This window comes from Ixodes scapularis, unplaced genomic scaffold, assembly GCF_016920785.2.
Source record: "Ixodes scapularis isolate PalLabHiFi unplaced genomic scaffold, ASM1692078v2 PGA_scaffold3__209_contigs__length_174095766, whole genome shotgun sequence".
NCBI lineage: Eukaryota > Metazoa > Arthropoda > Arachnida > Ixodida > Ixodidae > Ixodes > Ixodes scapularis.
In genome coordinates, this window is record NW_024609868.1 from 86,266,580 (window position 1) to 86,278,786 (window position 12,207).

The 12,207-nt window shown below is 43.9% G+C and overlaps 1 protein-coding gene across 3 annotated transcripts in view; it reads right to left on the reverse strand.

The window, feature by feature from the left end:
- The window catches only part of LOC8024755 (heparan-alpha-glucosaminide N-acetyltransferase), a 64,561-nt gene that overhangs the window by 13,903 nt on the left and 38,451 nt on the right, over positions 1-12,207 (reverse strand). For all 3 annotated transcript variants that reach the window (XM_042292522.1, XM_042292524.1, XM_042292523.1), the window contains 3 exons: positions 10,132-10,256; positions 4,684-4,810; positions 1,554-1,640 (listed from right to left, as the gene is read on the reverse strand). In XM_042292522.1, the coding sequence (XP_042148456.1) occupies positions 1,554-1,640; positions 4,684-4,810; positions 10,132-10,256 (339 nt within the window). The remainder of the gene's footprint in view (positions 1-1,553; positions 1,641-4,683; positions 4,811-10,131; positions 10,257-12,207) is intronic.

Below are 12,207 nucleotides of genomic sequence, written 5' to 3' on the forward strand. Positions count from 1 at the left end.
CTTGCTTTCAAGGTTTGTCATGGGCAGCGGGTTTACGCAGAAGTAGCAGCTGTCGCGTGACAACTTTTGCTGCAAAAGCGACCGGTATGGAGCAGTCGCCTCCAGACAGATTCTTGCGACCAGTCACCGAGTCGCCCGGCGGCCGAACCAATCAGGGGCTGAACCAATCAGGGGCTGATCCAATCAGGAGCTGATCCAATCAGGGGCTGATCCAATCAGGGGCTGATCCAATCAGGGGCTGATCCAATCAGCGGCTGATCCAATCAGCGGCTGATCCAATCAGCGGCTGATCCAATCAGCGGCTGATCCAATCAGCGGCTGAACCAATCAGCGACGCCTCAGAAGTGACGCAAGGTGCGCCTCGCCGTTTCTTTACATCAGACACACCAAACTTCTGTGGGAAAAGCAACCAACAGGTCTGTCCAATGCCTCGGTTTGCGGTAGTGGCCACGGATACAGAGCCACGGAGGTCTCTGCAGCGGTTTGGTCGGTGCTATTAAAGAACACCCATTTATTTTTTTTATAAAAGCAGCACCCCGATTTGATTGAGCGACCAAAAAAGAACTCGGCGTGGCGGCGAATCGGTGCCATTTTTGGTTTAACAGGCACGTATCGTGACACAGCAGCTCGAGCGAGCGCACGCTGGTGTAGCGACTGCTTTTGCTGTAAGAGTCCAAAGGTCCCGGGCCAATATCTTGAGTCTTAACTTCGTGGTGAAAACGATGCACATGACAACGAAAATGGGAAAGTGGGGAAACGTGAACCCGAGTTGTTCCGGAGTTCTAGTAGGAAGGATGAAATCGATGGCGGCTCTTGAGAGCTTTCGAGAAGCGACTTGCCAATCACCCACAGTGTGAACGTCATTAGTCGCTTGTCGCTCACACCACTGTCACGAGTCGCAAGTGTGAATGAGCCTTTAGTACTGCCAATTGCAAGGGAGCCAATGCCAAATGCAGCTGGAAAAAGATCTTTCAATGCCGGTTATTTTTTTTTTTATCTGAATTTAGTGTATGTTTTTGTCCAAACATTATTTTTATTTTGAAAAAAAAAAAAAATAAGAACAGGGTAAACATAGACTTTGAATTTCGAGAATTTGAAATCTAAAAAAAATAAACCCTGATAAACCACAAATTTCCGGCAAAAAAGTAAACTCTGAAAAACACCCTTCGAATTTTACAAAAAGTAAACTCTGAAAAAACAAAATCCTAGTCCTAAAAAAAGACTTCCCAAGACTTCCCCCTCGGAAAACAATTTAGTGCAATATTTAGGTCTTAGAACTCGTTTGAGCTATTCTGAAAAATGCTTCTATTTTGAGGCCGACGTCTGAAGATGGAAGCGCGTTTTAGAACATAGTCCCTAGCCCAAAATATGTCTTGCCATGTAAATATTGCACTAAATAATTTATTTGGTTTCTTCATTTCGCAGAAAGTGCATTTTGTAATTATACACGGTCTTTCCCGACACCTAAAAGAAATTTTTTTTTTTTGGGGGGAGGGGGAGTTACACAACTGTGTAACAGAGTTTAGTCGCTCGCAGCAACAAAGTTAACCCACCTGAAGTCCCAAGAACACGAGGAAGATGGACGTCAAGCATCCGAGTATGCCCTCGGGATCGTACGGCTGGTGGCTCTTGTAAAGAAGCTAGAAGAACAAATTTTAGTCTCGTCATTTTGGAGACAACACCTGGCGTTAAACCTAAACGCCCCTGTTTGTTTGCATTATATGTAGGCTTGTGCGAATAGTGTTTTTCTAGTTCGATGCAAATTTGAAGCGAATAGTGAATGATGCCGAATAATTTCGAAGCAAATACTTAGAGTAGTTGTTATCTACATACAAAGGACAAGAGTAAAGGCATTCACTCAACCATTTATTTCCACAAGCCTTCAGGGCTTTACAGATTTTCTTGCAAGAAGAAAAGCTGCTCAACCTGTTTGGTGAGGAGGCGCTCCCTTCTGCGGCTCACAGAGCACCGGCAGTTGAAAGAAGCCGTTTGCTCCTCGTCTGCGTTGCTAGTATCGAAAGATACCCACGGGCAGCCTCAACCAGGGATGTGAAGAGAAGGCTTCCTTGGAGCCTTCACCACACCAAAGGGTCTTGGGACCGAGGAAGGAGGGGGGCCTTCAAGTAGTCGGCAGCCTCATCTGCCACTGTAGGGCCCGATTGCAGAGGGGCATTTGAACTCAACTTGCAAAGGCACTCCACACAGAGACTTTCGCTGTGCCTTTCAAGCACTGACTGGCGCTGCCTACTGCTTCGTCATTTTCATCACATTCATCATGTGTCATTGTGTCCTCTGCTGCCTTTGCGAGTAGATTCACAGCCCACATCTTCTCAGGTTTCTGGATGTAGCAAGCATCTTTGTATCTTGGAACAACCAGCATTGCCAGGGCTGGGAGGTGGCACATTTTGAGGTCCAAAAATCGAGTGTTCATACTTCTTAAAAGGCTCGAGGAAATTTATGCTGCCTCCCCTGAATGTTGTGCAAAAACAACTGCGGTAAATTGCAGCAGGGGAATTACTACTTGCAACAGTGTTAGATAGCAGTTTCCAGATACCATATTTTCCGGACTATAGATGTTTGCCCGGTGCGAACTATCGACAGGTCCGGAGTATACAAGGTTTTGTATTTTTCCGAGCGTTCAGTGTGACAAGACGCGAAGGATTTTATGGCTAACAGAGTATATTAATAGTAATTTATGTATGATACAAGCTTCTATGCGAGCTAATACAGCAGGGATTTATCAAGGTGTACTGTGTATGATCATTTTTTATGTTCGGATTAGGCACTAAGTGCGGACCATGCGCCGCGTGCGGACTATCCAAGCCAAAATTTTTGTTTTCGAACCCAAATTTGTCTCTGCTGACTATACACCAAGTGCGGACTATAGTCCGGAAGATTCGGTAGTTTGGTCATGGCCTGCTCAAGAGGACGCAGGACCTTCACAGCTGTAGTCACAAGCTTCCACTCACTAGTGCTAAGGCCTTCAATGGTATCACAATATGAAAGTTTTACAGCAATGGGCACACGAAGCTCCACAAGCCTCGCCATCATTGCATGCTCACTGTTCCACCCCGTTGGGACACCTTGTACAACTTCGAGAGGATCCATATGCATGTTCCTTTGGATCTCAAAAAGCTGTCCTTGGGCCTTCGTGCTTTTCTTCTAACAGCCGACAATTGCTCTGGCCTTCGTGCACAGCCGAAAAAATCTAGCCACTTTTCTTTTAGCATTACTACTGCAGAGCTGAAGCATGTGCCCAAAGTACTGCACGCCAATCCAGGCTGACCGCACAACCGCTGATGTGAAGTTTCTTCCAATGCCCGTGATGACGTAGATCAGCACGTTCCAAGATGGCAGCTTCCACTCCTCGATGACACTTGCGATGAAGAGTGCCAGGTTCTCGGCAGCATGCGAGTCTGGCATTGCAGTGCACGCCAATGCACACACGTGTTGCACAAATGTCGTGTCCAACACGTGGTAGGTTATGCACACATAACCATCATGCGAGGTCCAACTCTCCGTTGTGAGAGAGAGGCACTTTACTCCGCTGGCAAAGATCTCCCCAAGCTCCTTCTTTGCCTCCTTTTTTTCCGACTCGTAAAGCTCTGGAGTGACACCCCTCGAGAACGTTATTTGTGACTGCACAACGTAATCTGGCATGGTGCAGTTCATCAGGTCAAAGAAACCAGCCTCTTCAACCACGTTGTATGAGTGCATGCCACGTGCAATGAAATGATTGATCATCTTCGTCATTTGTTGTGCTTTAGGTGCCGAAGCTTTCATTCTCAACTTAAAGCTATTGGCAAACGAGGGATGAGCGCTCGGCTTGCTTGCCCGCTTGAAGTTTGTTGCGCATCCATGTGCACGACAGTTGTCCAGGTAGGCCTTGTGCGAGTCTGGGTGTCGCTTCAGGTGCATGGCCAGCGTTGTTGTAGTCCCTGTCGGGGTCTTCAGAATCGCCTCGCACTTAAGACTTGGGGCTACAGTACCTGGCAGAATTTTTATAACATGGTTCCAGATCAGGTTGCCGGTCATAGGTACGTCAGTTGTGTTAGTCTGAGACCAGTCACAACTGTTCTATGTCGCCAGTCGATCTGGTTATTGGCTTGGATCGACTTGGCCAGGCCGTGAGGCCTGTCTGTCAATGCGGCTTTAAAAGTAGCTGGTGTTGTTGGCGCTACTACTTCCTAAATGAAACCGAAACCTTCGAAAACGACTGCAGCAAGACTCGCTATTCGCTTGGGCTGAATACTTCAAAATTTTCGTATACGAAGATTCAGACCGAAGCAAATTTTGAATAATATATTATTCGATGGAATATTTGAAAATATTGAATATTCGTACAAGCCTAATTATATGCAAACCTTCAGATAGTCATCTGCAAATCCACAGCGTCTATTTTCACACAGTCACAAGCAAAAAGAATCATTCACAGTTACAGGTCGTAAGACGCTTTATCAAGAAAAACCTTGGCTGTAAACACTGGACATGTCACATATCAATCAAAAAGAGAAATAAGCTTTCCAAATCTAAAGTTCAAGAGTATTTGGCTACCAAACACTCTTGCAAGGGCGCTCAATCTATAAAAAGCAATTGAAGATGTCTAAACAAGGTCTTGGCAGTTCAATCAACCCATTCTTCCGTACAGCTCTCCGTGCACAATGCAGGACTTGCTCCACTCACCCGTGGCGTAGCGGCCTGGTAGATATGGCTGCCGCCGAGCAGCGTGCGGTCAATATATCCCGCGGCTCCTCCGGTGCAGTTGAAGTGGCTGCCGTTGAGGTGCAGACCTCCTGGCCCTAAGTAGCCCCTAAGCAACCAGACAAGCAAAAGAAATCCTTTCAGGCCCACAAATGCCTGGTCTTTAGCAAAAACAAAGGACTGCAGTTGTATAAAGTTAAAGGAACCACAAAAACAATAATGAGTTTGAATTTTACTAACAGCTAATTGCAAGGAGCTAAAAACATAATTTTCCTCAAGAACTTTCAAGAATTAAACTGGACGTTATTTTACAGCGATAGCTGTTATAGGCTCTTCCCAACTTTAGAAATGCGTTTGTTGCTGATGTTGCAGTAGTAAAGGTCGTTGATGTTGTAGTTGGCGATGTAGAGTGTGTCATCGATGTTGCTAAATCCTTAAAAACAATCGCCCGCCGCTAGGGTGACCACCTTCCTGCTAGCGAAATGCGGGACACGCGGGGCATGGGAGGGGAGGGGGGGGGGGGGGGCGAGCGAGGTGGGGCGGGGCGGAGTGGTAGAGGAAGTTTATTGACACGCACACAACGAACCGAGGCTCTGTTAACATGTTTATTATCCTGTACTGTTTATGCGCCCGCAGCACTTAAGCTCAAATATTTTCCACTCCCAGTGATATATTTTAATGCCAAACATGTTATTAAATGTGTCGAAGTTAAAAACGAAAATGGACGGTATCAGACCTCAAGGCATCAGATGTAAAAAAAAATAAATAAATAATAATAAACAGTAAATCTTTTTCGGGTTATTGTTTCCTGTCAACGCTTATTTTTATCAACATGGTCCTAAAAAATTTTTTTTACATTAGTGAACAAACGGTTAGGGCGCAAACGAGCTGGTGGGTGTCAAATGTTTCACTGAAAACCCCCCGACTGGGACAAGGGCCGAACAAACACAGTCTCAAACACAGCTGAAATTTATTCGACAACAAAAGGGCTTATCAAATCCTACACAAAACACAAGAGAGAGGGAGAGAGAGAAATGGGGAATCACATGCCGCAAGCCGTACAACAAAGCAACCTTAGCAATAGAACTGAGAAGCAGTGACCTTATTTAAACAATAAAACAAAATCTTTTTTCTTTTTTCTTTTTTTTTTCAACATTGTCTACATTGGCAGTTCGTCCCTTCTCGTCCCAGTCTCGGAGTTTTCAATCAAATTTTTTCACATAATGTTCTCTTTCGACCATTGCAACTAGTACATGAGTAAAGCTTTTCAGTGAGTCGCATACCTATTTGTTTTCATTTCTTTTCATACCAATTGTTTTCATTTCTAGTAATTTGACCCCACCTTCAAAACAGTTTCACAACTGACTACCTTAGTCTTAACAAATGCAAGGTAAAACATCTATAAAGCACTGTTATGCCCCAAAACTCGGTACAAAGAAATTCAATGAAACGGCCCTTAGCGATTCGATGAAACGGCGTTCGATGCAATGGCGTTCGATGAAATGTCCATTCATTCGATGAAACGGCGTTCGATGAAACGGCGTTCGATGAAACGGCGTTCGATGGCGTTCGATGAAACGGCGTTCGATGAAACGGCGTTCGATGAAACGGCGTTCGATGAAACGGCGTTCAATGAAACGGCGTTCAATGAAACGGCGTTCGATGAAACGGCGTTCAATGAAACGGCGTTCAATGAAACGGCGTTCGATGAAATGTCCGCTACCCGTACAGGGCGTCACAAAAGAAAATTTACATGGTCTTTTTAACTGCAAAAATAAACTAGGCATCGCCGAACGCTCATTCTCTGCCCAAAGGTAGAGCTAAAGGTCACAACCAGACGCCAAAGTTTCAGCCCGATACGATACCTTATTCAAAAATTATAAGTGATTTCCTGAAAATTTCAATGGGAAAATGGCGGCCGACGGACTTTTCAAACACATGGGGCTCTATGGCACTAAAACCGAAAACGGGCAAAAATGGGCTCCATTTTCCCATTGAAATTTTCAGAAAATCACTTATAACTTTTGATTAAGTTATCGGATCGGGCTGAAACTTAGGCATCTGGTTGTCACCTCTAGCTCTACCTTTGGGCGGAAAATGAGCGTTCGGCGATGCCTAGTTTATTTTTGCGGTGAAAAATGCCGTGTAAATTTTCTTTTGTGACACCCTGTATTTTGGCCTGAAAAATTTATGTTTTGGTTATAGCGCGGTACCGCTTATAGTGCGGATTTTCGCGACTCCCGCGACATACGTTATATGCGGTCTACACTGTATGACCTCAGCCGCAGTTGGTTTGCCACTGAGTAAGAAAGGAACAATGCTGGAGAAAGTCTTCCCTGGCATCTGGCAGTACCACACAAGATCCTCTCCGTTGACAGCTCAGTGCAAATCATGCGAACGTGTTCTTCGAATGTCTACAACACTTCAAAACCACCTAACAAACACCCTTGGTTGATGGAAGAATGTACAAATGACAGTGCAAACAGGCCATCCTAAAGTCAATTGACACAAGGATGTTGTTACACAAAGGAAGCAGCCCTTGTCAAAAAAAGACAAGGGTTGTCGCCATTTCTTATTACTGCACACATATTTCAATTCGAAGTCAGTTTTGTACCATACTCATATTCTATTCTTATTAAAAAAATTTCAATATTTGTGCACCCGGATATTTCAGTGAGTAGTGATCAGGTTGAAATAGGCCATATCACAAAATTTGAGAATGACCTAGGAAGCAAGCAGTGCAATGGTGTCCAATAAACGGTGCAAGATATTTTCATGCACTCAGGCTCTCCAAGTAAGGCTTTACAGGAGGTTTTTTCAGGTTTTTTCTAAAAAGCCTCCGTGACCTTCGTCTTCTGTTTTCACTCAATGAGATTATATGCAAAAGTACTTTCATCTAGAAACCACCTTCCTGCGGTCTATATCCTCCCACTTTCCTGTGGTGTATGCCCTTTTACCTGCGAGCCATTAGATTTATCTTCTGGAGAGTGCTCCACAAGCCCGGCATTGTCCGCCACCAATAGGAGGCCACAGAACTTGGTTTGACCACTATGGAGGTGCAAACTGTTAGGCGTCATAATACAGCAGAGCCCCCATGTGCCAAACACAAAAGCTGCATTTCTTGATGTGCAACGAGAGCAGGGCCAAATTTAGAAAGGGGGGGGGGGGGGGGGGGAGAGCCCCCCTTTCAATGTGCCTAAGTGGGATAAAAAGATTCTGAAAGGATTTCTTGGTTGAGTGGTGATTATTTGGTCAACAAACTAGATTTGTGCAGCCGAAGCAGGAGAGAGGATTCAGCCAACTGTTTTTCCTTGGCAGCGTCTTTGGTATTTCAATAAAAAAGTGAAAGTTGTTTACAACTCCCTGTAACATTGAATTAGAGCGCAGCTCTTAAGGAGGAGGAGGGAAGGGTACTGAGGGGAGCGTATACCCCTCCTCCCTCCTCCTCACCTCCTTATCCTGCCTGCTACTCCTCCCTCCAAGCGGCATCGGCGTCGCCATCGGCGTAACCGTGATGTCACGGGACCCTCACGACCTCAAGCGGGTCCTTGTGGCCTCACGGGGAACACGTGATGTCGAGCGGCAGAAACCTTCATTCTTTCTTTGGACCTAATCGTGTCAGCTATTGTCGCAGGTGGCGTGCTGTGCGGCGAAGGGGCGTTAAGAAGCGACACCGGGTTGTGGTGTGAGAGTTCAACTTCAAAACATTTTTTCTCTCTTTAATCAAAAATCACTTTGATTAAACTTTCAGAATCAAAAGATTATCGATTGTTCTTCCAAACCCACCATATTTTGTATTTTTACTTGGACCACCTCAGGGTGAAATAAACGGCTGTTTATGCGACGAAACACACTTTTTTGCAACTTCAGGATTTTTGTTTACTGCGAAATATTTAATTGAGCAGTTTTAAACATTTTTATCGATTATAAACCTGCAGGGCAGCCGGTAAAAAGTTCTATTAAGTCCCAGGTGCAATTAGATTTTTTTTTGATAAAATACCAAAAATTATAAAATTTTCAAAAAGTATTAGTTTTTTAAAAAAATATTTAAATTAAACAAAACTTCACAAGGCCAACCACATTGTAAGTCGAAAGCCATACAAATTTAAGAAAAAATATTGTTGGGTGTTTCACTAAAAAGCTGATTTTTCATCAATTATTGAGTGATGCCTAGTTTCACGCTGTTTTTAAAAGTTAAAACCGCGCTCACGTCATCAAAAATTTTTTTTGCCAAAACTATTCCAGGGCACGGCTACGGACATTGCGGCAAAAGGCCGTGAATTTTTTTTTAGAAATCGGAAGGGGTCGAGCGCAACGTCTGGGATTTGAGCTCGCATTCTTGTTTTCCATTGGTTTCAGGCATCAAGTACAAGAACAAAGAATTAAACAGCTATTTTTGTTTGGCTGTATTTTGTAAAACACCAAGTCATTGAGAGTAAAGTCGCTGAGGAATCTCACCCACTGTTTCCCTATTAGAGTTTAATTACTTTAACTAAATGTTCAAATCACGTCGCATCACACCATTCTCAAGAACTGTGCATTTTTGACAGTGAGTCAATAAAATAACAACTAAAATAACAAGGCATGTTGATCACGTTCGTCAAGGATTCAGAAAGCCTCCATATTATTCAGCCTTCTTAAATTTGTCTTGCTAACAAATCCTTTCTTCTCCAGTCTTCGTGGTGTTTTTTGTCTAAATTGATGTATCCTATTTGATCGAGTGTCTGCTAAAGCTCTATCATGCTGCGTGGCTCAATTGCCTGTGTTGCTTAAATGGGGACAGTCACTGTTTAGATATAGAACATAGAACCATACACATATATGTTCTCTCTCATTTCTTTTTTCTTTTTTTTTACTACTTATAGTGCAAATTTTTGAACCACCGAAGCAGCAAGTGAGGGTTTATAATATAGAACACGGAAGTAATAAAACTGTGGGAATTTTTAGACTGTAACAGACATTAAAACACAATTAGTAGTCTCTTTTCTAGATACCCTAAAAATTACTAGCCCATGCAATTGAAAAATACAAAAATAAAATTACTATTGCCCCCCCCCCTCCCCCCCCCAAATTTTAGCAATAAATGTGCCCTTGAACAAGAGGCACACCAGAGAATAAGTGACAATGTGGCATCCTGCAAGTTTTTACATGAGCCACACCAGTCTGCTACACTTTGTTTCATTTTACGTAGCAGAGGCTACAAAAGGAAGCTCCGAACTCTCAGTGTCCCTGTTAAGGACGTGTGTTTGTGCAGTGCAAACATGGTTCAGGGAAATATGCTTGTGTTTGGCTTTGAGTTCGCTCACACATAAAGTGGAACAAACAATAGTTAGAAGGCCTGACTAGTACCAGTTAGCACTTTCCTGCACAAACTTCATGTTGAAGTCTCAAAATTTTTAAATACTAATAAAGAATAAAGCGAGTTCCAACCTTCCACAGTCGGGCACGTTGAAGAAGAATGTCAGGGCCAGGTGGACAGCCAGCAGAGCCAGCATGACTAGCCACTCGGGCCAGTAGAGCAGGATGTCTCGAACCTTCGTCGTCCATCCTGAGCCCTGGGCAAGGCAAGCAGCCCCAGCTCATGCACATGGCGACTTACAAAACTACGATGACCTACAAAGAGGGTCAGCAAATGGGAAGGTGACTTCTCGCGCGGCTTGACTCGACCGTGAGGGACGTGTATGATCACAACAGTTTTTCAAAATGTACCTTTTGACATAATCAGCTGACAGGCCATGTTGTACATTTCTCTCGAGTTGTTCAGCTCTTTGCAGACACCTGCAAGGTTGATGCACCTTCTCCTAGCTTATTCAAAACTGGAAAAGGCACATGCACAAGCTCCACTTTGGAAAGAGCTTTTGGTAAAATAGAAACGTGGATATTCGAGCTACTTATCTAAAGTGTTCTGACTCGAGACGTATGTGCATATTTGAAACACTCTATAGAGCTCAGTGTGATTGTGCCTTCTATCATCCTGCCCAGAGGTTTGGGGTGGAAGTACCTCCCGACCAGAGACATTGAAAATGCCTACATAATCTTCTGTAAAACATTCCACATTTTCGCTATATGGCGACGAAGACCGAAAAGTAAAGCCCGAGCTTGTTTTCTCTGAATTAAGGAAAACCAAAAAACCCAGAACTGGAGCTTTCATTGAATAAGAAACATCCAGAGCTCATGAAAAGAGATCTTTACAGCTTCCATCTCTGTTGACCCAAAACACAGCCGCATTGAAGCATACCGAATGCTTTCTTCGAGAACCACACCTTTTGTCCCATTTCCTCTCTTGCCAGGGACGTTGTTCCGGTAACCGGGTCGTATGCATCTCCCCGGACATTAGAGAATCCCAGGACTGCCTTCTGCTATCTTCGACACACTCCCCAATAAACACTTATTGTTTGTTCAGCATCGAGACACTGACAAACACCGAATCTCTAGGAAATTAAACCCCAAAAAAGTATCTTTGAATTTAAAAAAAAAAAAAAACTCTGAAAACATTGAATCCAACTTGTACGGTACGCAAAATATGTAAGTAGTTCTTGAAGCGTACCATTTGAGGCTCTGGGTGAAAATTTCAGTACACAGATTCTGCAGTCACGGTAGAGGTACTGCAAAAGCAGTATAGACAGCCTCACAGCCATCTTGGATTTGTAGAAACAATCTGCTAAAACTTCCTCCCTCTAAAGATTGCAAGTTTCAGTAAACTTGAAACTTTCTTCTTGTACCAGGAGTTACCATGTGTGAATAGCACTTCCAGCAACGCACGGTGTCTAGTCCATCCGGAACTCATTCGTCATTTTAAGCTGCAGGATATTTCAATTAGTGCTTGAAACAAGTATCTGACAAGGAAAGTATGGCACTGGCAGCATTCTAAAAAGTGCAAACAAAGTACTCTTGTGAACCAGTCAGGTTTTTTGTTGGAATGGAAAGGTTTAACATGTCCCCTGCGTTAGCTGTTTTGGAGTCTCGATCCATATGCGTCTTGACCCTCCGGTGGTTTATCCGCTATGACTACTTCCTCGTTATTCTAAGGGACGACGTGTGGAGCCTCGGAAATCATGCTTTGCGCGGGCTTTTTGATACTTACCCAGCTATTTCGGGGCCTTTTCACGCGACCTACCGGTGCCACCTCGCACTGGGTGCCAACCATACAAACACAGACAGAGGCTATGATGTATTCTTCAAAATACGAAGGCTTTCATATTACAGTATAGACCACTTACAACGTAACCGCTTATAGTGCAGGACCGGGTATAACGCAGTTTTTTTAAACCACTGGTTCACCTCCCATAGAACTCCATGTAATTACATACCGCTTAAAATGCAGGCGCGCGAAGGGAAGGTAAGTTGTCTCATGGCATGTATTTTGGCCTGAAAAATTGATGTTTTGGTTATAGTGCGGTACCGCTTATAGTGCGGATTTTCGCGACTCCCGAGACATACGTTATATGCGGTCTACACTGTATTTTTGTGCTAGAAAATATACATGTTAGTGCAGTTAATGCCTAA